Source organism: Ammospiza nelsoni, chromosome 1 (genome assembly GCF_027579445.1).
Source record: "Ammospiza nelsoni isolate bAmmNel1 chromosome 1, bAmmNel1.pri, whole genome shotgun sequence".
NCBI lineage: Eukaryota > Metazoa > Chordata > Aves > Passeriformes > Passerellidae > Ammospiza > Ammospiza nelsoni.
Genome location: NC_080633.1, coordinates 18160367 through 18185350, shown reverse-complemented (window position 1 = coordinate 18185350; position 24984 = coordinate 18160367). Strand labels below are relative to the sequence as shown.

Sequence of the window (24984 nt, the reverse complement as noted above, 5' to 3'; positions counted from 1 at the left end):
AATTTTTCCAGCATCACAAGTAGTTGGTGACCTGACTGTTGTTAACTTCAGTGTGATGGCAATGATGACAATGATCTCTCCTGTCTTTTTAAGGACCTAATTTATACAAAGGTCTGTGAAGGCTTCTCCTGCCTTAGACCCTGCCCTGGGAGAGAAAAATCATTGCACTGCCAGGTGGTTGCTATGTGTTTATATGAGCTGCGTTAATCTCTAGCGTATTGTTTGTGCTGTTAACTTTTATAGAGCTCTTTAGGGAAGTGAAGATGAATAGCTGGAAAATGCTGAGCTCACAGAGGCCAAAGGTGACTGCTGATTGCCTTAACCACTGGGAAGATACAGAGCTTCATATAGACCCTAGGCTTTCCCTCTATCTAAGCAGCTTGCTCAATAATTAGTTGCTGCTTACCATGCTTGGCCAGAAAAAAAAGTGGGTCATGAGATCCACTGGTGGGGAAAAAATGGAAGAATATAAAGAAAAACAGCCACCCACAAAAATTACAGGCTTATAGCTTGGTAGTTATGACATAAGAGTACGAGGTAGGGCATATTACGATGTAAAATTAGTGAAATTGGATTTTTATGTATCTGTTTCCGAGGGAAAGTTGCAGGTATCTGAAATTTCATTTCAAGCCGTCATTATTACATCTAGGAAATTATTTAAAGGAAATTTGCCAATTTTAGTCCATTTACAGATTGAAAATTCTACAAAGTTCATTATAGGAATTGAAAATAAGGAAGGACACCAAAAACTTTTATGTTTGTACAATTTTCTGTCTTCTGGGCATCTCAGCTGTTCACTCAGCTGCACAGATATGCACAAGAGTGTTTGTTTGTGAATGGATAAAGAGAAACTCCACAGATAGTTCTGCAGCTCCTTAAAAGGGAGTTTTGCACCAGGTGTTTTAATCCTGGTCCCAGAATATATTAACAATGAAGAAAACAACATTTGCATAATTGCACTTCCAAATAAATACATGATCTTAAAATTCAGCATGGTGTGTATTAGGCACATGACACTGAAAGAATAATTTTGAAAGCTGTCTTTATGGGTTGTGGCTTTTTTTAACCTTGAGGAAGTGTGACTTTCTAAAAGTAAATATCAAAAGGAATTCATGCAAATTGCATGCAATATTAAGAATTGGGTTTGAGTTCTACAAACATAAAATGCACTAAGCTTTAATTTAGCTTTATAATAATCTCGTGAACTTTGAAAGCAAACACTGTTTAAACCATACTAAACTAAACAAGGAGTTATCCATGTTGAGGTGCTCTTTTCCTGCTTCATTTGGGATTGAGTTGTTACAAGATTGTTATGGATACCTGAAGGGTGATGTACCTAATGGCAGAATGATATCCCCTACCTTGTTGTGTAGGACTTAGAGTTTACACCCGTAAACAGTATGGGCTTGCTTCTGTGAGAAAGAGTATTTTTGGGATTGTAGAGATAGGTCTGAATTCATTCTCTTCCAGGCATGATAAAATAAATAAGGTGTAGGCTGCTCTGTTGTATATGTTACCACTTGCTGATGCCAGGTGCCTGAGAGCCAGGCCACAGCAAGCACAGGGCAGTGTGTTCAGTCAGCCTGCCTGCAGAGGTGTCAGCTCTGGGCACACAGAGGAGCTCTTGGCCTTGGAGCTGCTGAGGAGAGAGGTCTTTTTCATCTCTGCACTGTGGCACATGAGACTCCCCATCCTGACTCATTCAGGAGCAGGTTGAGGACCCTGCAGGCACCAAACCCATCATCTCAGCACTGTTGTTGCTTTAATCCCTAGTGGAGTGTGCTGAGAGCAAAGAAAACATCTCTTGTGTCATGACTTTATGGAAATTTCCTCGAAGCAGCACTGTCATAACCTCAGGACAATGCAAGTTTAAGTATAAATCAGGGGAAAGATTGAAAGGGATAGTGACAATGTCAGAAGTAAACGTGAATCTCTCTTCCCATCTCAATTCTTCAATTTTGCAGTCCAAGGCTGAACTGGGATATCTCTGTACTTTATCAGAAAATGTTGGGTACTTAAAACAGATATCCTGGTTTTGTTGAAGGAAATTGTTCCATTACCTTTGGAACATTAACTGCAGCAAATTTGGATCTACAAGAGATGAAAACTGGGATTTCTGAGCTCTTCTGTTGGAGTTTCCCATTTTAATTTGACACCACGGAAGCCAGTTTCATCAAGCCAGTTATTTAAAGCAGAGTTGAGAGGGATTTAATTACTTCATGTAATGCTTTCTTGTAACTCTTTTACCTTGGCTATTTCCAAGATAACTACTTCTGTAGTGGTATAAAGGATTGACTAAATTCTCACAGTTAATTCATTTACCAGAAGAGTCCCATATAAAGCTCTTTTACAACAGTGAGAAGAAACAAATTCATGGAGATTTCAAGAAATAAAAGATGTTAGTATTCATGTGCAGAAAAATATTAGAAGTTATAACAGGTTACAGCAGTTCACCTTCAAAGGGTCATCATCTCTTAAATCTGTGGTCTACTGGAAGAATGAGTAAATTCTTGTGTGCATGAGTTGTTTAAACAGAGACTTGCTGTCATATTTTTGGATGGCTCATTTATGTAGCTTGTGGGACATTTCTGGAAGTTACTACAGGCAAAGCAGATGTTTAAATGTTGATAAATTGGAAAAGAAGCTGTTTATCCAAAAGTGCATTAAATTAAATGCTGTTTAACCTAAGATCTTTGCATTTACAACAGAATTCTAGATTATTTGATAGTGCGAAATATATATATAATAAATGCTTCTACTCTGAAACAGCAAAATAACTCTATGGAATACTTCTCCTCCAAAAGCATTTTCAGGGTGTACTTTGGTTCTCTTCTGCCTGAACACAACTTTTGTCCTCTTCTTTTTATGCCATACTAGGGAGAAAAGATGACAGTTGGATTGAGCAAAAAATGTGATCACATTATGGGCTCATGGCTTGCAGTTCAAGACTAAAGTGTAATGGCCACGTGTAGATTATTAGATCTTGTTCCCCCCCCCACAACCACTTTATTGTTTGATATGCTGAAGTACAGATGGGCTCTCTATGCATTAGGAAAAATGACCCTATTTTGTAAAGTCATGGACAGTGAGAGTTAACGGAGTGTTTTATAAGGGGAGGCTTTGCAAATACACTGTCTCAGACACTTTTCACAGGGCCAGAACTGCATATTCCTCTGTGAAAGGTGTTGAATAGCCAGGCAGAAAAAATGAAGTCAAATGACCAATACAGGATGGAGGAAAGGTAAACTATATTTTGTCTTCCTTGTGTTAGAGGAACTGTTTGTAGGAAGATGAGAGGCAGGCTCTGGGATGAGAGTTGTCAAATAATGTAATAGCCGGTGTGCTTCAGAACTTCCTTTCCCCTTTAGTTTCAAGATGTAGAAGGTTTGAGTTTAATCTTCTCCTTAAAGGAATGACATATTCACCTGTGTGAATCCTTCTGTGGGAAGAAAGCAGAACACAGAAAAATTCTGCTGATCTTTGGTTCCCACACTTTCAAGAAACCCTCTCATCTGTTTTGGGCGAATTTGCAGTAAAGTCTTAAGACACCTTCACTTGAATCTGGGAAAGTCATTGGGAAAAACAGCCTACTCCTGTTCCTTTCTTTTCCCAGTGAGGTAAAAAAAATTGTAATGAAACGTTTCTATCATACAGTAATATAGAAAGAAATGTGTATTTCTCTGTCTCTGACCCCCTTTTCATTGCTTCACTTGGAGCTTAACTATTAAATAGGAAGTCACAGAAAATTTTTTCTCCAGGAAGGTGTGCCAGGTAGTTCATGGTGCAGATTTGGTGTTTGAGTACATCTTTTGTGGGTGATGTGCTGCACTGCCTGGGGTTGGACAGGAATGTGAATGAACAGTTACACAGACCAGTTTTATTCTGCATGTGTATGAAGTATCTTCTCAGTGATGTGAATATTAAAGATGTCCCCAGGAAAGGGCAGTAACATGCAAGTGGCATGTCACACTTTAATAGCATTGCTGTGACAAGTGGATACCAATTCAGCAATATGCTGTACCCCTTCTGGGAATTACTTCCAGTTCACTGCCATAGAAGGAGTAACATGAAAGATCAGTGAAGCTGTAAGGAAGAAATCTGATATCTGGTGTATCATGTTCCCCAGAGAAGCAAGGGCTTGCTTTGGTTCTGCTGAAATTGGGGAGTGAGATGCTAAGGCAGTTCCTGGACATCCCTAGAGCCAGAGCTGTGGGTCAGGCTGCTGGGGAGAAGAGGGCTGGCAAGTGGCCTGTCCCTGCCTTCTTGGCCAGGGTCTGTGAGAAGCCAAAGCCAAGTCTGACAGAGTTCTGCTGGGCGTTGCTTCTGACCTTGTCCTCTCCTTTCCTCCCCCAGCATGCTGCCACCTCTGACTCTCCCAGCATTCACAGGAAAACAATGTGAAACAATGCCTTTCTGTGCTCAGGCTTATAAAATAGCCGTTTCTTTCCCAGCTGCTGTAAAAGGGACCCTCCCTGCTCTTCCTGGGTGGTGGAGAGATGCAGCTTTATCTGGGAAATTAATCTGGGAGCAGAGACGGGTTGGCTCTTCTTGGCCCACCGCCCTTGTGGTGGCAGCAAGCAGAGGCACCACTCTGTTCCCTGTGTGCCCTCTGTGCTACTGCTCCCCATGCCAGCCTGCCCTGTGTCACTGGATCCTGTCCCACGCCTGGGGATCCTGCCTGCCCCATCCATGGGACTCTGGCCTGCCCTGTGCAGGCAGAGCTGCTGGGACAGGCTGGTCCCATCTCCCCTCTCCACACCAGTGAGCACAATGAGGGGTAGAAAACACAATGCTGAGAACCAAAAATCACTATTTTTGTCATGGCAATGCTGGTGTCCCTGATAGACCCTGGCCTTGTGCAGCCTGAGGAAAGCATTGTTGAGTCTGCTCCAGCCCTTCACAAGGAAGTTGGAGGCAAAGGGGTCCACTGCAGGTCCATTCCGTGCTCCTCTGGGGCTTTGTGGTGACAGAACTGGGCCACCAGCCCTCCAGCCACACCAGGCCAGGTTACAGCCCCACCACCAGGCCATCTGCATCCCTTCCTGCCCATGCTGGAACAAGCTGCCTCCCTCCACCTTCAGTCTGACCGCCTCCAAAGATCAGGTTGTTTTATTTAATGCCTAAAAGGCACCTTTCAGACACCTGTTTTTGAAATGTTTGATGCTAATGGCCATAACAAGTCTGGGTGTTACAGTGGAATTATTACAGGAAAAATCTGCCTGGTTTCTAACAGAGTAACTCCAGAGCACAAGTAAATTCTTCACATTCTTAATGCTTTTACCATATGAAAAATAATGTGTTCTGTGCAATTGATTCCAGTATTTCATTCGTTTTTCATCATCTCCTATCTTGGAACATCCCTCTCCCTCTTAACAACATACTTTCCTAGATTTCATGGCAAAGGACAAGATCAGCTTTGTGTTGCCATAATATCTTTTGAAGCAGAAAATTGTTTCCAGATAATCTAATGTGGGATGAAAAAAACCATTATATTTATGGATTGGTAAAACAGATAGACTTCCAGTTGAGCTTAGTTCCAGGAAGGTTTTGTGATGATTATCTGGGGGAAAAAAAAATCTTTTCATTATTAAGTGTCAAAAATGCTGCATGAAAGTTTGTTAGAGTATATTTATCCCTGGGTTTTAGTACTTGTTTTTGTTCCAAAGGTTACTGTAGCCTGCACCAGTTGCTTATTTTAAAACTTGTAATAGTGGAAATTCCATAACGTATTTCTTGGTTTGAAGTGAATTAAGTCAGATTCACTAGTCTTCTCATCAAACTTCAAAATACCTTTCAACATCAAGACAGAAAAGTGAGATGCGTGCACTGCGTTAAATTGCAGTAAGAACATGTCTGCTGGCTGGGGACTGACTGAGCACTCTCTGCTTCCCTGCTTGTGTCTGTTAGCATCTCATTGCTTGTTTTGCTGCCCTGTTTTCTCAACCTCTGGGTGTCTCTGAGTCTCTCCTGGTATTTGTGTGCTATGCCAGGAAACCTCGTTCATTCCCTGAATGTGAATGAAATAATTAGCCTGGACAATCCATCTGGCTGCTGGTTACTTGCTTTTTATCATGTCAGCTTGCTTTTGCCTGTTATTGGTACCTACATTTGAGTTTCTGTGACTCTTATTGATTGATGCTATTGCTTTGGCCACCAAACTGCAACTGCAGCTGGGGTGGCCAGAGTTTGGCTGCTCCCGTGTGCGCAGAATGCTGCTGTGGTGATGGATAGGCCATGCAGCATGCTGAGTCTGTGTCTGAGTTTGTGTGTCCCATCTTCTCTCATCAGTCCCTGCTGCTGGTCTTAACCTTAATCTTGCTTTTTGAGAAGTTTTCTTCCCGGTCATCTTCCAAAGCCACAGCCTGCTGTTAGAATGTCCTCCTGCAAGTCTCCCCACACACGTAACTGCTGTGGTAGAGGGATGCCTTTTCAGAAGGTGCCATACTGATGTGTGTCTGTGTTGTGGTGTGTCTTTGACATACTGGCATGTACAAGTAGGCACCTGTGTGAGCAAAAGGCTGGTTTGGAGCCAACTGAGGATGTCCCCTGGTACCTAACTAATATATGGATTTATGCAGACAGATAAACACGCAAATGTTAGCGTTCACATCCAAAAAAAAGTTATTGTTCTTGTTTAGTGACCTTTGGTTCCTATGGAAAACACTGGTTATACTTATTATAACTCTACATCTCTTTTCTTCTGTTTTTTGGGAATTTCTCAGGATATGTGCATGAAAGAAAATCTGTTTTATTGTAACATTGCTGTACAGTCTGCATTTTGTGCCTCTCTGTCACATTTCTGTCCTTTTCAAAGCAGACAGTTGTGATGTCAGGTGGAAAGGATTTGGGCTGGAAAGTCGTCTGCTTGGGCAGATGAAATGCTTCCCAGACAAAAATTCTGAGTCTGGGGAAAGTAAAAATAGTAACAAGAAGTGTAAAGTCTTTAATCCTGAAACCTTAAGTACAGACAAAATGATTGGCCCAATGTAGGTAAAAGAGAAATTTAATGTAATGCTGAAAAAGACTTTTTCACTAGTACCAACTGGCATTAACAAATTGTTTTAGGTGCCTGTCTTGTGAGGTCGTTAGAAGTTTATTGCTTGGTTGTTTGTTTTGTTCTTTTTAACTAAGCAGATTTTTTTAAATTGTCTGTTAAGATGCAAAAGCTGTCCAAACTGAGATCTGGTAAGCTGCTGCAATAAGGTATATGCAAACTGTACCCAAGGGCCTTTGCACAAACTCTGTAGTGTCTTTCCAATCCTGTGGTAATCATTCACCTAAAAAAACAAGTCTGAAAGCAAATATATCTGGCTTTAACGAACGGTTCTCTTGTCTTACAGAGAGAGGATACAAGCCATGGAGAAACAGATTGCCAGTTTAACTGGTCTTGTTCAGTCTGCGCTTTTAAAAGGGCCAAATACAAGTAATAGCAAAGATTCTTCTAGGTAAAAACAGAATTCATCTGTAATGATTTTAGTAATCAATCAACAAAAATATATTTGATTGTAATAGTAAAAAAAATCCTAAATGCTCAATCATTTTTAAGTTTCTTTATCATCTCCATGAGAATGCTAGGCAGAGAGGGAGAATATGCCAAATGATAGATGGATATGAACTGCATTACTCTTCTTTGTTATAAAAAGAATTAATGTAGCTACATCTCTGTGCTTTCTACTGCTTATACTCCATTCATTGCTTAACTTCTGCTAAAAGGTGATTAAAAAAATTACTGATGACTGACAAATTATTGGTGATTTAAATTAATAAATATATATGTTTTAAGGCAATTAAATTTGTTGAATATAAACTTCACTACAGTTTTAATAGTTAGTAAACTAAAATTTCAATTTTTCTTGTTATTATTTAGTGAGAAGATGATGAAAATTGTGTCCAGCAAGAGCAGTGCCGACACTGCAGGTAAGATAATTCACTTTTAATTTACAACTTATTCAGGTATATTAATAGTTCTAACATTACAAACATCCCAGCTTATGGAAATGTCAAATTTACTTAAATTTCCATGGCTGTACTGTCAGAAAGGAAGTTTAAGTGCAGGATATGGGAGTTGATCACATCTTTAAGAGAGGAATTTCTGACAGGTTGAGATGGTATTTGGAATGAATTTCCCACCTGTGCTGAATAGTTTAAATGAGATGCAGAGCCTCTGCATCTGGTGAATTTTCCAGTGACTCATCCTGTCTATAGGATGTATGTATATCTGCAGTTAACCCTAGATGTGTCCAGATTCCTGTAGAAGACTAAATATTTAATTCCTTTTCTTGTCACCTGAACTTTTTCTAAGGTCCATCTGTCACTAGGATACTACTGATGTAATGACATCAAGAAACTTAGCAGTCAGCAAGACAGCACTTTCCCTAATTAGGCCACATTGATCTGTTCCTAATTATTAGTGTGCATCTAAACCTTTCTGAGCAAGCATCAATTATGAAGCCAGTAAGAGCCGGTCTTGTTTTAGCATCCCTCCTGGAGAGCTGTTTAAGTGTGTAAAAGATTGAGTTAAAACTGTTGACAAAGAAGATTTCCATGAGGTTGAAGCCCTTTGTGTAGAGGCTGCTGCTGGAGAAGTCCGCAGGGTATTGGTGTGCTTATATGCCTCCCCTTCACCTTTGTCATGCACTGAATGCAAATCCAGGCAGTTCCCTGCTTCCTGGTAGTGCTGCTCCCACAGGGAGGTCTGTGCCCGGCAGGTAGTAAACCACACACATTTCTTAGCAAACCTATTATGCTCCTAACTAGCCTTTCTGTTGGAGCTGTTAGCTCACGTTCAGGATTCCTGTTTGTCTGGAATTGCACTGTGTCCTCCTAATTGACAGAAACCAAACTAGACCTGGAAACTATCAACCACATGGAAGAGAGAAAGAGCTCAAGTCCTGGTACTGAAGCTTTGCTCCCAAGCCACTCTCTGGTGCTGTTCCAACTCTTCCCTTCCTGGATGGGGAGAGGATTACTTAAAGCTTTGAAGAAATAAGTTGTAATTTTTCAGTTTCAGACAGTATAGGGAAAAGTCTGTCATTATTCAAAGCAGCTGCAAAATGGTCTTCAGATTTTTCCCTATTGCAGTGTCATTACAGACGGAGAATTTATGGTATTTCCCACTTGCACAGGCCTCACCTCATATAAAGCACTTATGAAACTCTCACAACCAGCACATACAGTGCCTTGTTCTCCTTTTTGTGGTGCATTGCAAACAGCAGCCTCTCTGCTTTCCCTGTGGTGGTACCAGTTCAGACTTGGTGAGGGGCACTCAGTCAGAGGACCTGATCCAAGTGGGTGCTGCTTTGAGTGGGATCTTGGGCCTTCAGAGGTCTCTTTAAACCTGAATTATGTTGTGGTTTGTGTGTGCATGTGTAAATGTGCACTCAGTCAAATGAGAAATGGAACAATATTCATTGGGAAAGCAGCCTTACATAAAGCAAAAACGGAGATTCCCTGGGCAGTCATGCCCAGCCCACCAGAATAGTGTGGTTCATCTGACCAGCAGCCATTTCCTGGCACTGTTGTTCCCAAATGTTCCTCACTCACTACCTTATCATATGACTGACATGTCCTTGAAATGACAATATTACATCTAACAGCTGCATGTGCAGCCGTGGTGGGGGAGATGGAGGGTGGGGACTTAATTTACTGTCAAAGGCCAGATCATCATCTGTCACTTACTGACAGAGACATTGCTTTGTCACATGGCCATGTGCCTATCCAGCATGTGAGTAAGGATTCCAGCATTCAGCTTGTGCTATAGATGCTTTTCTCATCACCTGGGAGAAAGGGAAAGGACAGTGGGAGCGGCCATGCAGCCAGCAGTCTGCAAGGATCCCTATCAGTACTATAAAATACAGTTGTAACTACAGCGTCTGCATCTCTATATGCTGTCCTTCCAACATGACTCAGCCACAAAATTAAATTGTAGCAGGTAGGGAACAAGGTGTGTTTTGACCCCAGTGTACTACAGTATTGTAGCCCACACCAGCTCTTAGTGGAGACTGCTGTGTAAAAGAATTATCTTGTATAATGGAATATTTTCCCGCTTTTGTGCCCGGAATTGCTCAGGACATGGTCCAACGAGTCAATGCAGTTTAACTTGAAAATTAGGCAATCTGCTAGAGTAGAATGTTTCTCCTTTTTGTAAATATGCTTGGGTTCAAAGAGAAGCTAGACACACTTCTGCTGACCGCTGTTTTGTTCTTCAATTCACCCCAATCTTTATTACGTACAGACATTTAGGCAGTGACTCTCTCACTTTACAATTCCACTTGACAACTGTGCACTGAGATACCAGCTTTAGCAATTTCAAAGTCTATTTGAAAGAGTGGTTGATTGAACAGTCCTTTCTGGAGTTCTGATAAGCAAAAATGTGAATTGCTTCCCGTTCTAAAAAATAAAACATCTGTGCAAGATAATATCGTTTCATCAATGTTGAACCAACATTGTATTTTATAGTATGTGTTCCAATGATAGGAGACTTTTGTGCAAAAAATAGACTACATCCCTTGGGAGGGGAAAGAAACCAAAAATTCTAAACCCTTGATAACTCTATATAGCTAGATTGTGAATACTTTGTTTGGTATGTCATATGAACCAAATTGTATTTAATTGGCTTTTGCTGTGCTGGTCTGTAGAAACCATTGACTTCTTTAACCCCAAATATTAAGGACTCTGAAGAAACCCAGCTTTTTCACTGAGGAAGATGGAGTCTGGAATAACAATACTTGTCTGCATTTCTTATCTTTTATTGCTTTAGGCTCAGTTCTTTCATGGGGATGGGTTCAAAGACCAGTAACCCTCCACAGACTGGCTATGTCTCTTCTGCTAATGTTAGGAGAAATTCCATGACTGAATCCTTATAAAGGTCTTCAGTTCCTGAAACACCATCATGGCATCAAGGAACTCGTGATTTAGAAACAACACATGATTCTAAAACCAGACCATACTAGTAAGAGTCACCATGAGATTACTAACAAATACCCTGAGAAATACTTGCATACTCTCTTTTCTGTCATATTTCTGTTCATCACCTGGAGATTGATAGACTAAATCCTGGATTCATTTATTAAATTGGGATCATTTGTTTCATGGATAACCAAAAAAACACAATAGCTTTTTGCTAGTTGCTGCCTTGTTAGAAGAGGAAGGAAGACATTTCAGTATTATTTGAGAAGGGGATCAGGGAGTACAATTTTCTGCACTAACACCACCAATACAAAACAAGAGGAAGATGGCAGCAGGGAGTAGTATTACAAACATAGGGCTCAGATTCGATTCCCCATTCTTTGTGAACTGTCTTGTCATCTGTGTATATCTGTGTGCCCTTCTCACATGCATGACTCTTGCTGTGATGACCTCTGAATTAAATCATTGTCCATATCTGCTTGCTTATCTCAAAGATAGATCATGCTAGTCTTAGAACTCCATCAGCATTTGCAGACAAAATAGGATGCTGAATTCATTTTGGATCAATGAGATGAAGCTGCACACTAATGTATAGATAGAATATTTTGTTATTTTGAGGCTGATTTAGTGCCATCTAGTAACTGTCACATCTCCCCAAATAATGCTTGAAAATATAGTGTCCTTTAATTAGATTAGTTATTTGTGAAAAAAAATAATGTGGTGTGTCTTCTGATGGTCTTTTGTGCCAACCTGCTTCAAAATAAAATCTTAGCATTTTATTTAAAAGAAAAAAAAAAAAAAGGAAACGGAAGGAGAGCAGTGTCTTTACAACCATAGCAAAGGTCAAGTGTCAGTGAGTAGAACTCATGTTCCTTATCCCCTGAGCACACAGCAAACCTTTCCTCTTTCTGCACTTCAGATTTCTTTGTATTGTAAAATGGCAGCTTAGTTCATTAGCCTTTGTAAAAAGTTAACTTTTTTTTATTTGTCCAAAATATTAGGAAATTATGGTGGGAGGTTGAATTTCCCTTAACTAGCTCAAGAGGGGGTTTATTTAAAAACCCAAGAGCCAGTGCTGTTTCTTTCCCTTTAATCCATTTGGCCTCACATCTAATCACAAAGCTACAGCCTGGGCTATTCCAACAGTGAGCTACACTCCCTAGATGAAGCAGCCCCTCATTCGGCCGCCCTTTATTCTTTCTTGGTGAAAATATGAATGTGTGAGAAATCAGCTGCTGATGGTTATGGCTCACTCAGTGTCCTGTGTCTCACACCCACTGCAGTCAGCAGTCCCACTGCCCCGTTTCCCAGGCTCTGAGCACACTCTGCAGCCAGGACACTGTGGCAGCCAAGAGCACCTCATGCTGAAAAGAGGTGGCTGAGGCAGCAGTGAGGAGGAGAGCTGCTTTGTAGGGAGTTGGAGACATTTATTGCTTACAGAAGCAGATCACAGTCCATCTACACTAAAAGGAAAGCAGGCACCCCTTCCTGAGAAAATATGTGAATTGACTGGGGTCCAGCATGGGGGGAGGGACTGGTGGGGTCTGATTCATGCCTTGGCTGCTTCATCACAGGGTCAGGGGCTGAGGTTTTGGAGCTTTTGCTTGAGGCAAAGAACAGCACAAAGGTAGGTGTGCTTTCAAAAATAGTCCAGATTTGTGGCTAGGGATCAGAACTCTTGGAGGCTTATCCACATTTTTCAGACTCTCTGATGGTTTCTGTCTGTAAGGTTTATGAACTAAATACCATTCTCTTAAACAAAAAAGGCAAAAAACAGTGCATGTGGGAGGGAAATAGATGCTTGACTATAGGAGAAACTGCAGTGTACATGTAGACAGATAAGTATGAGCATACATTAGACAAGCATGGAGTGGGTACATAATGGCAGTGAACAAGGACTGTTTATTTCTTGAGTGTTGCTTTCTGTTAAGGAGCTCTTTGAAAGTCAAGAGACCATTGAATCATACTGGAGTATAGCAAAAATGTGCAGCAGCTTGCTCAGCAGTGTAATGATGATTACTGTTGTTGAAGCACCAAGCAGATCTAGCTGGAGCAGGTTCAGGGATGGTATAGCATTACAACAGCCTGCACCAAGCTAGAAGAACTTTTTGTCTAAACATGTCTCCAGAAGCTCATAGCATGGCACACTCTATGTAGCATGGATCCAGCCTGTGCTTTTATTGAGCAGAATTTCAAATGAAGGTAAAGTAACAAACATGATTCCTAAAAACCTTTTTTTTTTTTTAATAAAAATAGGCTGGAGTGATGTCCATCCTTTAAGAGTCCTTCCCCTAGATGAATTTTGCAAAGGTTGTATTTGAGATATCCACACCTGTTGGAAAAGGAATAACTGTGTTATTATGCTGAGCTGTACTCAGGCACATTTGGAGGAATAGTTCAAAAGATTATGAGGGATGAGAGCATGGGTAGAGAACTTCCCACTCTGGGAGTTGTACTCATTCCAATCAGAAGATGTGTCATGCTCTTTAGTGCACTGAAAATTTGCCTTCAGTAGGCAAAGCTCACAACACTGTTTTTTGTTTGATTTCATTAAACTTGATAGAATGTGTGGTTGTAGGAACAGATGATGACCAAAATCCCTGTGTAAATCCACTGATGAGCTATTTTATGTTTCTTCAGATCCTTTTTTTCATCATAGAGAAGGATGAAATTGAAGTAGGGAATGACCTAATCATGGAATAGAATAATGGAATTATTTAGGTTGGAAAAGACCTTCTAGATCATCCAGTTGAGCCATTAACCTAACACTGCCAAGTCCACCACCAGGCCAGGTCCCTAAGCACCACATCTACACATCTTTTAAATACCTTCAGGGATGGTAACTCAACCACGTCCCTGTGCAGCCTCTTCCAATGCTTGATGACCCTTTTGGTGAAGAAATTTTTCCTAATATTAAATCTCCCTGGCTGTAACTTTAGGCCATTAATATTTGTTCTATTTTTTGTTATCTGGGAGAAGTGACCAACTCCCACCTCCTTCCAACTCCCTTTCAGGCAGTTGTAGAGAGCAATAAGGACCTTGAGACTCCTTTTTTCCAGACTGAAAACCCCCAGCTCCCTCAGCTGTTACTCATTAGACTTGTGCTCCAGACTTTTCACCAGTTTTGTTGCCCTTCTCTGGACATGGTCCACCTCTCAATGTCAGGGCCAGTTAATGCTGTAGTTCAGGGAGCAGCAGCCTTCTGTGCCATTTGGGATCAAGGAATAAAGTGAATTTGGCAGTGTGATGGGAAGAGTTTGCAGGACTACAAAGTACTGGACTTAAAAAATGAAGTTTGTTGTACTGATGGTCTGTCTTTTTGTCTGCTGGGGGAGGGGGGAGGGACTCATTAGGAAAAAAATTTGAAGAATATGGGTGTGTAAGTGCAAATTGTGAGAAGGAGCTGACATTTCTAGTACCTGATGAGCTGGAATTTGCTTGTTCTGTCTAAAGAGAGCTTCTTCCCAGGTAGTTGAGATTGAAAAGAACAAGCTTGGCATTGTTCCTGTGCAGAAGAACAGCATTCTTTAACAAAGAAAGTTTTGTGAGGACAACAATAATTATTTTCAGAGTGTGGCTCGGCTCATTTCCTTGTGTTATGCTGTATTCCTTTCTGACAGACTAAGGGGGAGTGGGTGGATGCAACATGGCTGGAGAGCCTCTGGCACGCCGTCATTTAATTCCTCTGGTTTTATAGGGTTGCTGCTGGAGGTATCTGCTAGAAATAATGCAGTTGTCCTTTAAGCAGTGAAGCAAGATTTTCTATAGAAATCTTTTCCCCATATTTGGCAGCTTGACTGAATCCATCTCCTGTGATGATTAATCAAGAAATCCGTCATTCAGGAGTCCTGTGAATGAATTTGCATCAACTTGGTCTCAGACATCTCCTGGGAGGACAGTCCTGAAGTTACTTCCAGAACCAATTTGATTTGTTGCTGTTTTGTGTCATCTGCAGTTAAAACTTGTCCCCTCTCCACTGCATGTGGTAGAAAGCAGTCCTGGAGTAATGCAGTGCTCTGGTAAAACTGAGGTTCCAGCACAGATACACTCTGATGCTGTGCAGGCTTTCCTCAAAATATATTGTATAGGAATGTGCTTTTTGTTCATGGAGTGACAAAACTTTTTTTTTTTTTGTTTTTTAAAAATGAAAAAACTTAGAAGTTTTTTTTAATTAGGTAAAAAGGCACTTTATAGGATTTGAGGGACTTTATTTTAAACTTAAGGATAGCTAATTGGACAAGAGTGAAGAAGTATTGCTTAAGCAATTTACTAGAAAAAAGAAGAGAACAAAAAAACTAATTGCTCTTGTGAGATGTTTTACTAGGACCAAGAACATTTAGCACTTGTCTTGTTTTTTTTTGTAAAGAGTTCTATTATTTTGCTTTTTTTGTTTTGTCTTGTTTTTAACATTACTACAAAAGCTATTTTACTAATTCTATGCTTTTTAAAGTAGCTGAGCTATTTTAGGTGTAATATAAATGTCTAAGAGCTTATGAGACTTGGCTTAAAAAAACTATATATCAATTGGGTGAGGAGGTGCCAGTCCCTGTTGGTACTGAGCATTGGTATCCATCATTTGCTTTTCTCATCCACCTGTGTGAAATACCTGTGGCTTCAGTGGGCAGAGGAGGGATCACGTTTGCACTTTCTCTGCTGTGAACTCAACATGTGCTGCTGCTCATTGCAGGTGCTGCCACCATCTCTGGGGGGAAGAATGCCCTGGGAGCTGTGGAGTCAGCTGTCACCCACCACCCCTCTGGAGCCCCAGCAATGCAGCTCAGCCTGCACGGGATGAAACGCAGCGTGTCGGATCTGCGCCTGCAGCTGCACCAGATGAAGCAGCTACAGGTATGGTTATCTGGACAATGCTGGGAAAAAAGGTGGCTTGGCAGCAAATGCCTTTTTGCTCCTTCCCTCTCTCTCATTTTCTCTCTTTACCTTTGGTACAGTCTCAGTAGCAGAGTTCTAGCAAAGGGCAGACCCAAGTACTACAGACACAAAAGCTTGCATAGTCCTTGAGGTGTGAGAATTAGCTCAGTTAAACTACTGTTGCTCAGATATTGAGAAAAAAAATCAATTTCTAGCTTTGTTGGATGACTCTATAGATTAAAGCACTATTTATATTACAATAATTTCAAGTCTGTGATTACAGTTTGGATCCTGCTATGCTATGTGCTGTATAAACATGTCAGAAGAACCATGTTCCTGCTCCATACTGTTTACAGTTGAGACAGATCTTAAGTCCCTGAATAAACAACTTTGATGTCAGGAAACCCAAATGTAGCTGAGGATCAGTAGATATGCATTAAGCCAGAGTTTGAGTGTTGTATTTACAGAATCCAGAAAAGCAGCCAACTTGAACAGTAAGAAAAAAGGTATTTCAAATGTTACTGCAAAGGTTTGTTGTGTCCCACTTACACTCAGGTTTCAAGAATATCTTCCCAATACATGTCAACACCTCAAAACCTGCAAGAAAGAATACAACCAATGAAGAGTTAACAAAAATAGTATGTTGGCACATACAGTCATGCTGCAAATATAAATATATGCTGTTCATCTCAGACACTGTAAAAATAAGCATATGCAGCTGTACAGGTCTTCAGCCTTTTACTTAATTGGAAACTGAAGAGCACTGTGTATTGTCTCAGAAGATGGAAAAGAAGGCAGAGCACTTTCTTGTAAGACAAAGTGGACGGTGGGGGAAGCTTCAATACTCTGCCAGTCCTTCTTACCCAGAAAGTGACATCATGTGTTAGCTATTGTAGGGCTGCAGCTGCTGGTTTTATAACCAGTGTGATGGTACCATGTCAATCACATTTGACTTGCTGATAAATTTTAGAACAAAATAATGATAATGCAAATCAGAGTTCAGAGCATGTTTTACCTTCACCTCCTTATCTAAAGAAAATTGAATTATGAACCAGTCATCAAGCAAAGAAGCAGAAGGGTGAGGTAAACATCAGTGTAGGAAAATGTGTCCAACTGAAGGTCCTGTGACAATGTCCTGTGCTCTGTTTGCTGGGAGTGCAGAGATGGCAGATGATATTTGGAGCAAAGAGTTTTATCAGGTGACCTCTGCCTGTGATACAACTCCCCTGTGTTTAAACTTTCAGTTTAGGATGAGTATGCTCCAATAGCAAATGTCCCTTTCCAAAGCGCTTCTCAGCAGTGCTGCCTACGTGCCGGCCATCGTGTTCCTCATCTCGTTTGAAGACACTGGCATGTGATCTCTGCCCTGGCACATTACGTAGAAGTGCATATTTTTCCCCATTTGTGCTGCAAACCACTGCAGCCCCTCTGTCCTCCTCCACACCATATGCCAAATGCAGCTCTTGGCAAATGCCTTGGGTCTGGTCCCCAGCTGTGGTCAGCACATGGCCCCAGAATTGGCTGGAGGCTGCAGGGCTGCTTGGAGGCAGGGAGCTCCTCCTTCCCCCAGGGCTGACCACCAAGGAGGTGGCATTTCCCTGGCTGAGCTTTGTCTCCATGGCCCTGCCTGGGGCAGAAGCCTTGCTTGTGATCAGACATAACATTGTGGCACGCAGGAGTGAAGGAATTTCTACCATCTGCACGAATCAATGCTGCCAAGGAGGTCTTGAGAAGGGAAAAAGGACATATCCCGAGTGTGCTCATTAACTCTGGCTGGCTTCCCTTAATTCAGAAATTATAGCAAACTTGGTGCATTGAGCTAGTGGGAAGTTGAGAAATTTTGATAGTCAGTTGGAAGAACCTGTAGCTCAAGGGAAACTTTGGTATGTTACACATAAATTCCATTGATGAGAGTTTCTGTCATGGCATTCCTGAGCTATTTTGGAAAAAAGCTCACAGTTTGTAGGGCAGCAAGTGAAACAGGCAGTTTTAAACTGAAGAGTGTTGCAATATCACATTTTAAATTATATACTTTGTGCTACGTTTTTTCAAAAATAATTGTAAGTAGAAGGAAAAAAGTATTTTTTCTGGTTTCTCAGATTGTTTTCATTTCATGTTTGACAGTGCTTCCTATTTTTCAATTTCACTGTTTCTCCTGGTCTGGCAGTCAGTTTGTTCCTGTTTGTGTGAATTTTTTATGCAGTGACAGACTAGAAGAAACACTTCAGAAAAATACAGGCACAAAGTTTGGCAGGATAACTAAGAAACAGGAACAGGATATAAAACTGTGTTTAATAATGTCTATTGTTTAATTTTCAATTGATGTTACCACTGTAAGTTCATACTAATTTTCTTAATAGAATCAGAGAAATGCATGATAGAAAAGACCCATTAATTTGTGTATCCTTTGTTTGTGCTGGCAAAATCTTCTTTTTAAACCATATCCAGCAGCAATGGATTCAGATGTATTGATTCACACACCAGATAAACATATATTGTGAGATGCCACCAAAAAGTTTAGATGTGGTTGGATTTTCAACAGAGATCCTTGGCACACATACATTTACCTCATGGCTGTTGCTAGAGGCTGCGTACACTTCTTGCTACTACACTTGCATGTTCTAAGTGCTCTGATTTTCAGAGACATTCAGGACAGACTCATTTCATGGTGCTCTGGAGTTTTCCTCAATGCCAGAGATGGGCTGTAACCCAGCCTTTGTCCTGAATGGATTTGCCGCTGGTAACAATTGAGCCCATGATGACTTAGTGGGGTTGTTCATTCAGTGCTCCCAGGTATTGAGAGCTCTTAGTACCGGGTTTGAACCAAGCCTTGGATATATGTGCATGGTTTATATCATTATTTTATATGTGCACTGGATTTTTTGTCTACTCCTTTCCTTTAACTGAACTCAGTTTAAGGGAACACAGATATGATTAATGTTCCCCATTAGGAACGTGTGTGCATGCATGCCTTTCCTTCACTCAGTGCACTGTTTGCAGGGAAGTGAGTGCTGCAGAAAGGACAGAAAATGTAATAACACTGTTATAAATGGTATGATACTCAGTTCCACGAGTGTAACTTTGAATTAGAAATTAATATATATTTGAGCTGCATTATAGAACTGGAGCTGCTAGCTTTAATCAGTGTATGGTGACAAACTTCAGGAGCTAGATACTTAGATTCTGCAAGGTGCTGAGCTGCAGGCAGCCAGCTCCTGTATGTGGCTGTGCCCTGGAGTTCATGGGGAGGTGGGAGATACCACTGGGCAGGTCATGCTTGTCTCCTAATGAGGGGCAGGGTTGTGAGCTAATACTTGATTTTCTAGTTACCTGTCTCATAGATAATAGATAATAATTGGTTCAAAGTGAACTGAACTGGTTATCAGATTATGCTTGGAGTGGGTACCAGAGGCAGAGCTGGTGTGAGAACAGTAACAAATAATGGCTGAAGCACAAGATGAAGAAGAGGGGTAAGGAAGGTATCTGGAGAAATTGGTGAGGCTGAAAGTGAGAACCAAGGGTAAAGAATGTATGAGAGATGCGAGAATTCAAAAAAAGCATGCTAAATTCTGTATGAATGCTGCTTGGAGTTATAAGGCGAGGTAACTCAAATTAGCAAGAAATTGCCATTTGTTGGTGACAGGAAAGCCTGCATTGGTTTTCCTTACTTTTAGTACATGGCTTTAGAACTTCAGTACTGCTTCAAGAAAGACTCTTCAAGAATGAATGTTTAAGATTGTTTATTTGGCTTGTTTTCAAGCAAGCTTATAGTACAAAGGTTCTGTTTTGTGGAACCAGAATAACTGTGGCAGATCCATAAAACATCTTTTCATTGAGATGGTGGAGCAGAGGTGCTCAGTGGGGCAGATGGGGTGTGCACTTATCCAGGGAGTCTCACATGTGTTTCTGCTGGCAGAAGAAAGGAAAGAATGAAGTTCAGTTCCAGAGCACAGAGGTAAATGTGATGGCCAGAGACTCCCTTCTCCTTCTTGCTCCTGCTCTCCCTGACTCATGCTGTCCTTTGGCTGCTGACTGACACAATTGCTCCCCTCCCACAGTTCTTTCTTTTGTCTCTCTGAACCCATATGTACTTCTCCCTTCTCATCTTTTGACCCTGTTCCCCAGGCATGAACAAACTCAAGTTTTCTATAACTAGCCAATTATTGCATGAATTTTCATAGAAATAGTAAAAATATTTCTTTGATACCAAGATTGAGTCATGTTCCAAAATTAAAGAGCTCACTCCAAACTCTGAGGTTTGGGAGTCCTCAACATACAAGATTTTTTGAAATCTTATTGTGTTACATTTTTATTCCCTGTCCTCATTATCAGACATAGATGAACTTTTATGACTGAAACTTCCTGGTATTGTTCAAGCACTTAATGAATGGAGGTGACAAACACCTTAGCTGTACACATCACCACAATAAATATAGCTCCTCTACATACCCCCATAATAGGAAAAACCATGTGCCTGCCATTTTACAACCTCACGCACTCACACATACTCAGTTTTGCTGTTAGTGGAAGTCCCTTTTATCAGCTAAGGAACATCAAGGACTTAAATTCTGGACACCTGAGACTTAAGTCTAACTTTATTGCTGACCTTCTCACTGACCTCGGATCAAATGTTTTACAGATTCTAACTCACTTCCATGTATCAAATTTCCCCACTTTTTAAAGAGCTGGGAATAAATTGTGTGACTGAAGTGTTACATGCTCATTCACCCATTTATTCATTCATTTAGGTTTTCCTACTTGAAAATATGACACAATGAAAGAGGTGTGTATCTCAGATAGTTGTGCTGGCCTTGCAGTAAGAGATTTTAATTTATGAAATCCAAATATTAATCCAGTCATGGGGAAAATACACATACAAAATACATACTGTCTTCAGAATAATCTAGATGTTGTTTATATAGTTCTGGGCTGTTGAAAAGTTTTTCAGCTTCATTTTTTCAGTAATTGCTGACACGTCTCTTCAGCTGAATTTTGAGCTAACTCCTCCTGCTTGTAACAGCTCAGATTTCACACACACACACCCCTGCAGTGAGGTGTTACCCTCCCTCTCATCACAGTTGTGTAGCTGGAGAAGAGAGTAAGAGAGTCAGGCGCAGGGACTGAAGAGTCATGAGTGAGGAACTGAGTTTGTTTCCCTCATGCCCATTGGTTGGAAAGAATTGTCTCCGCTAAGGCACTTTTCTTTTTTATTCTCATGAATTTTCTGAAATAGATTTTAAAGAAGGCTTACTACATTATACTGTGTTATAGGTATCCTATTTTTGTGATTCTTTCTGTTAGGTCATGGGTTTATTTTGTGTGTTAAATGTGATTTGGCGGTTAAGCCTGGATGTTTAGAAGACAGCTGACAGTTCAAGTGCTAGTTTTAAAATGGGAATTTTGTCCCCAATTAACATGGGTGTTTTTTAAAAAACTTACAGTATGAAATGACTCCTGGGCTAACAGAGTTGTGTTCATGTTGCCTGTATCCTAAAGCTGTGACTGGGTGGAGTCCTGCTTATCACTTTGAATCTTGTGATTTTCGTAACAGACTTAAACAGGTTTGGTATGTGAGCATGGCTCATAGCTGCTCCAGGGCAACCCACAGAAGAGTGCAGCCTAGTTTGCCTTCTTGCCTTTGTTTTGCTCTGTGAGCTTACTATCAGCAAGACAATGAATGCTTTCGTTATTTAACATCAGGCTAAGACAAGAAAGAAGGTGTGACTTGAGGTTCTCAGAAAATCGCCATATTATAAAGGGGGGTTTTTCTGATGGGTAAAGGAGGTTTTATGTATTGCAGATGAGCTGTATGCCTGTACCAAATTACACCACATGTTACAGTCCTTCCTCTGCCACTTGAGAGACTGAAAACCTCCATTCTGAAAACAGCAGTGCATTCCAGCCATGACATTAATGTGTGGGATTATCCACTAGGCACGTATGGGCTGTGGGATGCATGAGCTTGTGAGATAGATGGAAAGTGGAAGTCAAGCATCCAGCATTCTCATGAGATGCAATTAATTCTTGATTCATATTGAACCAAGCAGAATAAAGGGGCCACAATCCTTGCAGAAGTTATGCATTGAAGGTGATATACTGATCCCAACATCTCCAACATCTTTTGTTTATCAGTTTGGAACTGGAAGTTATATATATTTATACATGGAGTAATGTTTATATGTATGGCTAAAGAAGGAAAGGAGAAGGTAAAAACACTCACTCACTGTAGGATGGTGTTTATCCCAACTTTCTGAGCTCTGCAGTGTATTCTGTTGCCAGGAATGTCAGTCAAGCAGGAAAAATTGAAGTTGATTTCTTTTGTGCAACAGCTGCAGAACCAGGAGATGCTGAGGGCAATGGTGAAGAAAGCAGAGCTAGAAATCAATGGCAAAGTGATCGAAACAGTGAAGAGGCTTGAAGATCCTGTGCAGCGACAGCGCAACCTGGTGGAACAAGAGAGGCAGAAATACCTCAGCGAGGAGGAAAAGATTGTAAAGAAGCTATGGTGGGTTGAGAAACCTCTTCAAATTTATTGCTTTTGCCTGTCTTTTTCTTCCATAGAATAGAAACTTTTACCACTGTTTTCAGGTAAATTGCATTTGTATATGGTGTTTTAGCTATGTGTCCTTGCTGTGTATCACATTGGCTGTGTGTGTGTTCAGCTCACTGGTCCTGACTGGGAGTCCTTCTCTGCACAGCCCACTGGGTAAATCCCAGCAGCACCAAGAGTTTCAGCCTCTCCAGAAGTCCCCTGTAAAGGGAGGGATGCCTGTAAGGACTGTGCCCACCCCTGTGTTCTGAAAGCCTCCCTCTACCCTAGTTCTCCCCTTCAGCCTTATGTATTATGCTTTAGGGAAGGAGGGAGAAATTTCCTGAAGAGCAGAGGGATTCAAAGGAAGATAATGAGTTTGGCTTTAAGTACAAAAATTGCATTTCAATACTTAGTGCTTTGGCTACTGCAGGGGAGAGGTGGGGAAGCTCAAAAAGAGGAGTGAAGTTTTTAATTACAGTCCTCAATGCCAGTCCTTGTCTAAAATGAACTCATTGAAGTTTCCATCTGCTTAACTGGGTACCTTATTTTGTTGTTATGTAAAGGAAGATTCTGGGGTTTTTTCCCCAGAACTTTGGCCCACCAAGACTGGTAGGATCAAGTAATTTGGTTTAGTTCAGGGTCAGCAGGAGACAAGATAAAGCTGAAATTAATAAACAGTTTAACTAATTCTAACACTTACATTTGTAAGATGTTATATAACTAATTATTTCTCATTGCTGCATTTATCTCACACCTGAAGAATTGCTTCATAATAAGGAAAAAATTTATAGTCAGCTTGTCAGGAAATTATAACTGAAGTGCCATAAAGTACAGATCCTGACAGCTGAAGAGAGTAAATCCTTTCTGTTGATCAATAAGTTGTCAAATTGATACTTCTTGTAATAAAAAGGTGCATTTGTAAAGAGAAGGTTGGGTGTAATTAAGGGAGAGTCCCGTGAAGAAGGGTTGAATGTGCAATAATGGTCCATGCTGGTGTAATTAATCCTCTCAGCTGGTTTGTAGCCTTAGGTAATGACCTCACTTTACTCCTGTGTACCTCATTGCCAAGTTCCTGGATTGTCTGATCTCTATGGAGAGAGCAGTTTGTGTGGTGGCTGTTTATGGCATGGCCTCATAAAATGGATACAGAGTGAGGTCAAGTGCCAGTGTCATTCTCTGCTACAGCTGTTCATTAAGGACAGGACTTGGATTGCAATGGTTCTGTTTTACCAGGTTTTGGAGGTTTTCCTGTTCCCAGAGTTTCTGCTACTTCTGTGCTACTTCATTTGTTAAAGTTACAGGAAAATTTCTTAAATCGTTCAAATGTTACTTCACCTCTTTTAGAGATGCTAGAAACAAACATTTACTTTTAATCAGTTGTGTTCAATGAGGTTTCTTTGTCATGTATTTGCTCATTTGTAGGGTCAGACCTGAAAGAAAAGCACATCTGACAACAATAATTTCAACAGCTGATGGCTGTTCATAGTAAGAGCATACAGCACAAAATTACACATCAAATGTCACTGACATTACTGAGAAAAAGGTTAATATTCATTATAGGCATTTACAACTAAACTGATCCCACTGCAGATATACAAACAAATGCAAAGCAACAGGGCATAAAAATTGTCATTTTTAGGATTTCAGCTGTCACCCTCTTGATCTTTCCTAAATCATAAGACTAAATCAGTAGACTGTCTTCATGTGAGACACTGGAGCCTAAGGATCACTGCAATACTCACAAAAGTGTATTTACCACTCTTAGGTGGTAAATCTTAGCTTAAAAAGTCCTTCCTTCTGCAACTGAAGATTATTGCTTGAGCAGGGAGGTTGGACCCGGTGACCCACTGTGGTGCCTTCCAACCTTACCCATTCTATGATTCTGTGAAATAAGGAAATAAACATATTGGCAGTTTCATGGGACAAACAACAGAAATGTTGGTTTCAAAGCAAGCATTCTGTTGAGCAGAAAGCTTGCTCAACAGATTCATAATGGTGCCTACAAAAGTGTGCCCATGTGTGTCACAACTGTAGCAGGATTACAGTTCAGAAGGTATCTAATGAAACCTGTTAAACACAGTGTTTATGTACACTTGTGACAGTAAAATACACTGAATTAAATGTGTATTTAGTTTTTTTAATTAGGTTGATTTATTAGCTAATTTATTTAATTAGGTTTTTTTCAATCTAGTCTTTTGACTCAGCATTAGAGGTGTTATATATAGCACTTGTAGATACTAGATTTAAGATTTACCAGATCAAGGACAAATGATGATGTTATGATACATTGAGTAATGAAGTGTATATGTCATAACAAGCATGGTAGATGTGTGGCCACTCAATATTGTACCTTTTAACCATTTTAATAAAGGGAGTTATAAGCACAGTATTTAAATTGTAGCCACATCCAATCTGTTCAATTGGATACAATCCATAGTAGCTTACAATTTATACTTTGTTAGGAAAAGTATCAGATTTTTTTAAATAATAATAACCATGCTCCATGAAAGCAAAACTTCACTGGCAATCTGGGAGAACTACTAGTAGCAGATATTTGGGAAAGTGTATCAGAAGAATCTCTTTTGTTTGTTTTTGAATTGTTCATCTCTCTTAAATAATGGACAGCAGAATATTCACTCTTGCCATGCTAGTCATTATGTTATAGACACTCCCTT

The 24984-nt window shown here is 40.5% G+C and overlaps 1 protein-coding gene across 10 annotated transcripts in view; it reads left to right on the top strand.

Annotated features, from left to right (window-relative positions):
• The window catches only part of KIAA1217 (KIAA1217 ortholog), a 355251-nt gene that overhangs the window by 306557 nt on the left and 23710 nt on the right, over nucleotides 1–24984 (top strand). For 8 of the 10 annotated variants that reach the window (XM_059469976.1, XM_059469995.1, XM_059470014.1 and 5 more), the window contains 4 exons: nucleotides 7341–7445; nucleotides 7868–7917; nucleotides 15596–15756; nucleotides 22107–22282. In XM_059469976.1, the coding sequence (XP_059325959.1) occupies nucleotides 7341–7445; nucleotides 7868–7917; nucleotides 15596–15756; nucleotides 22107–22282 (492 nt within the window). The remainder of the gene's footprint in view (nucleotides 1–7340; nucleotides 7446–7867; nucleotides 7918–15595; nucleotides 15757–22106; nucleotides 22283–24984) is intronic. The other 2 variants (XM_059470051.1, XM_059470003.1) reach the window with 1 other exon arrangement.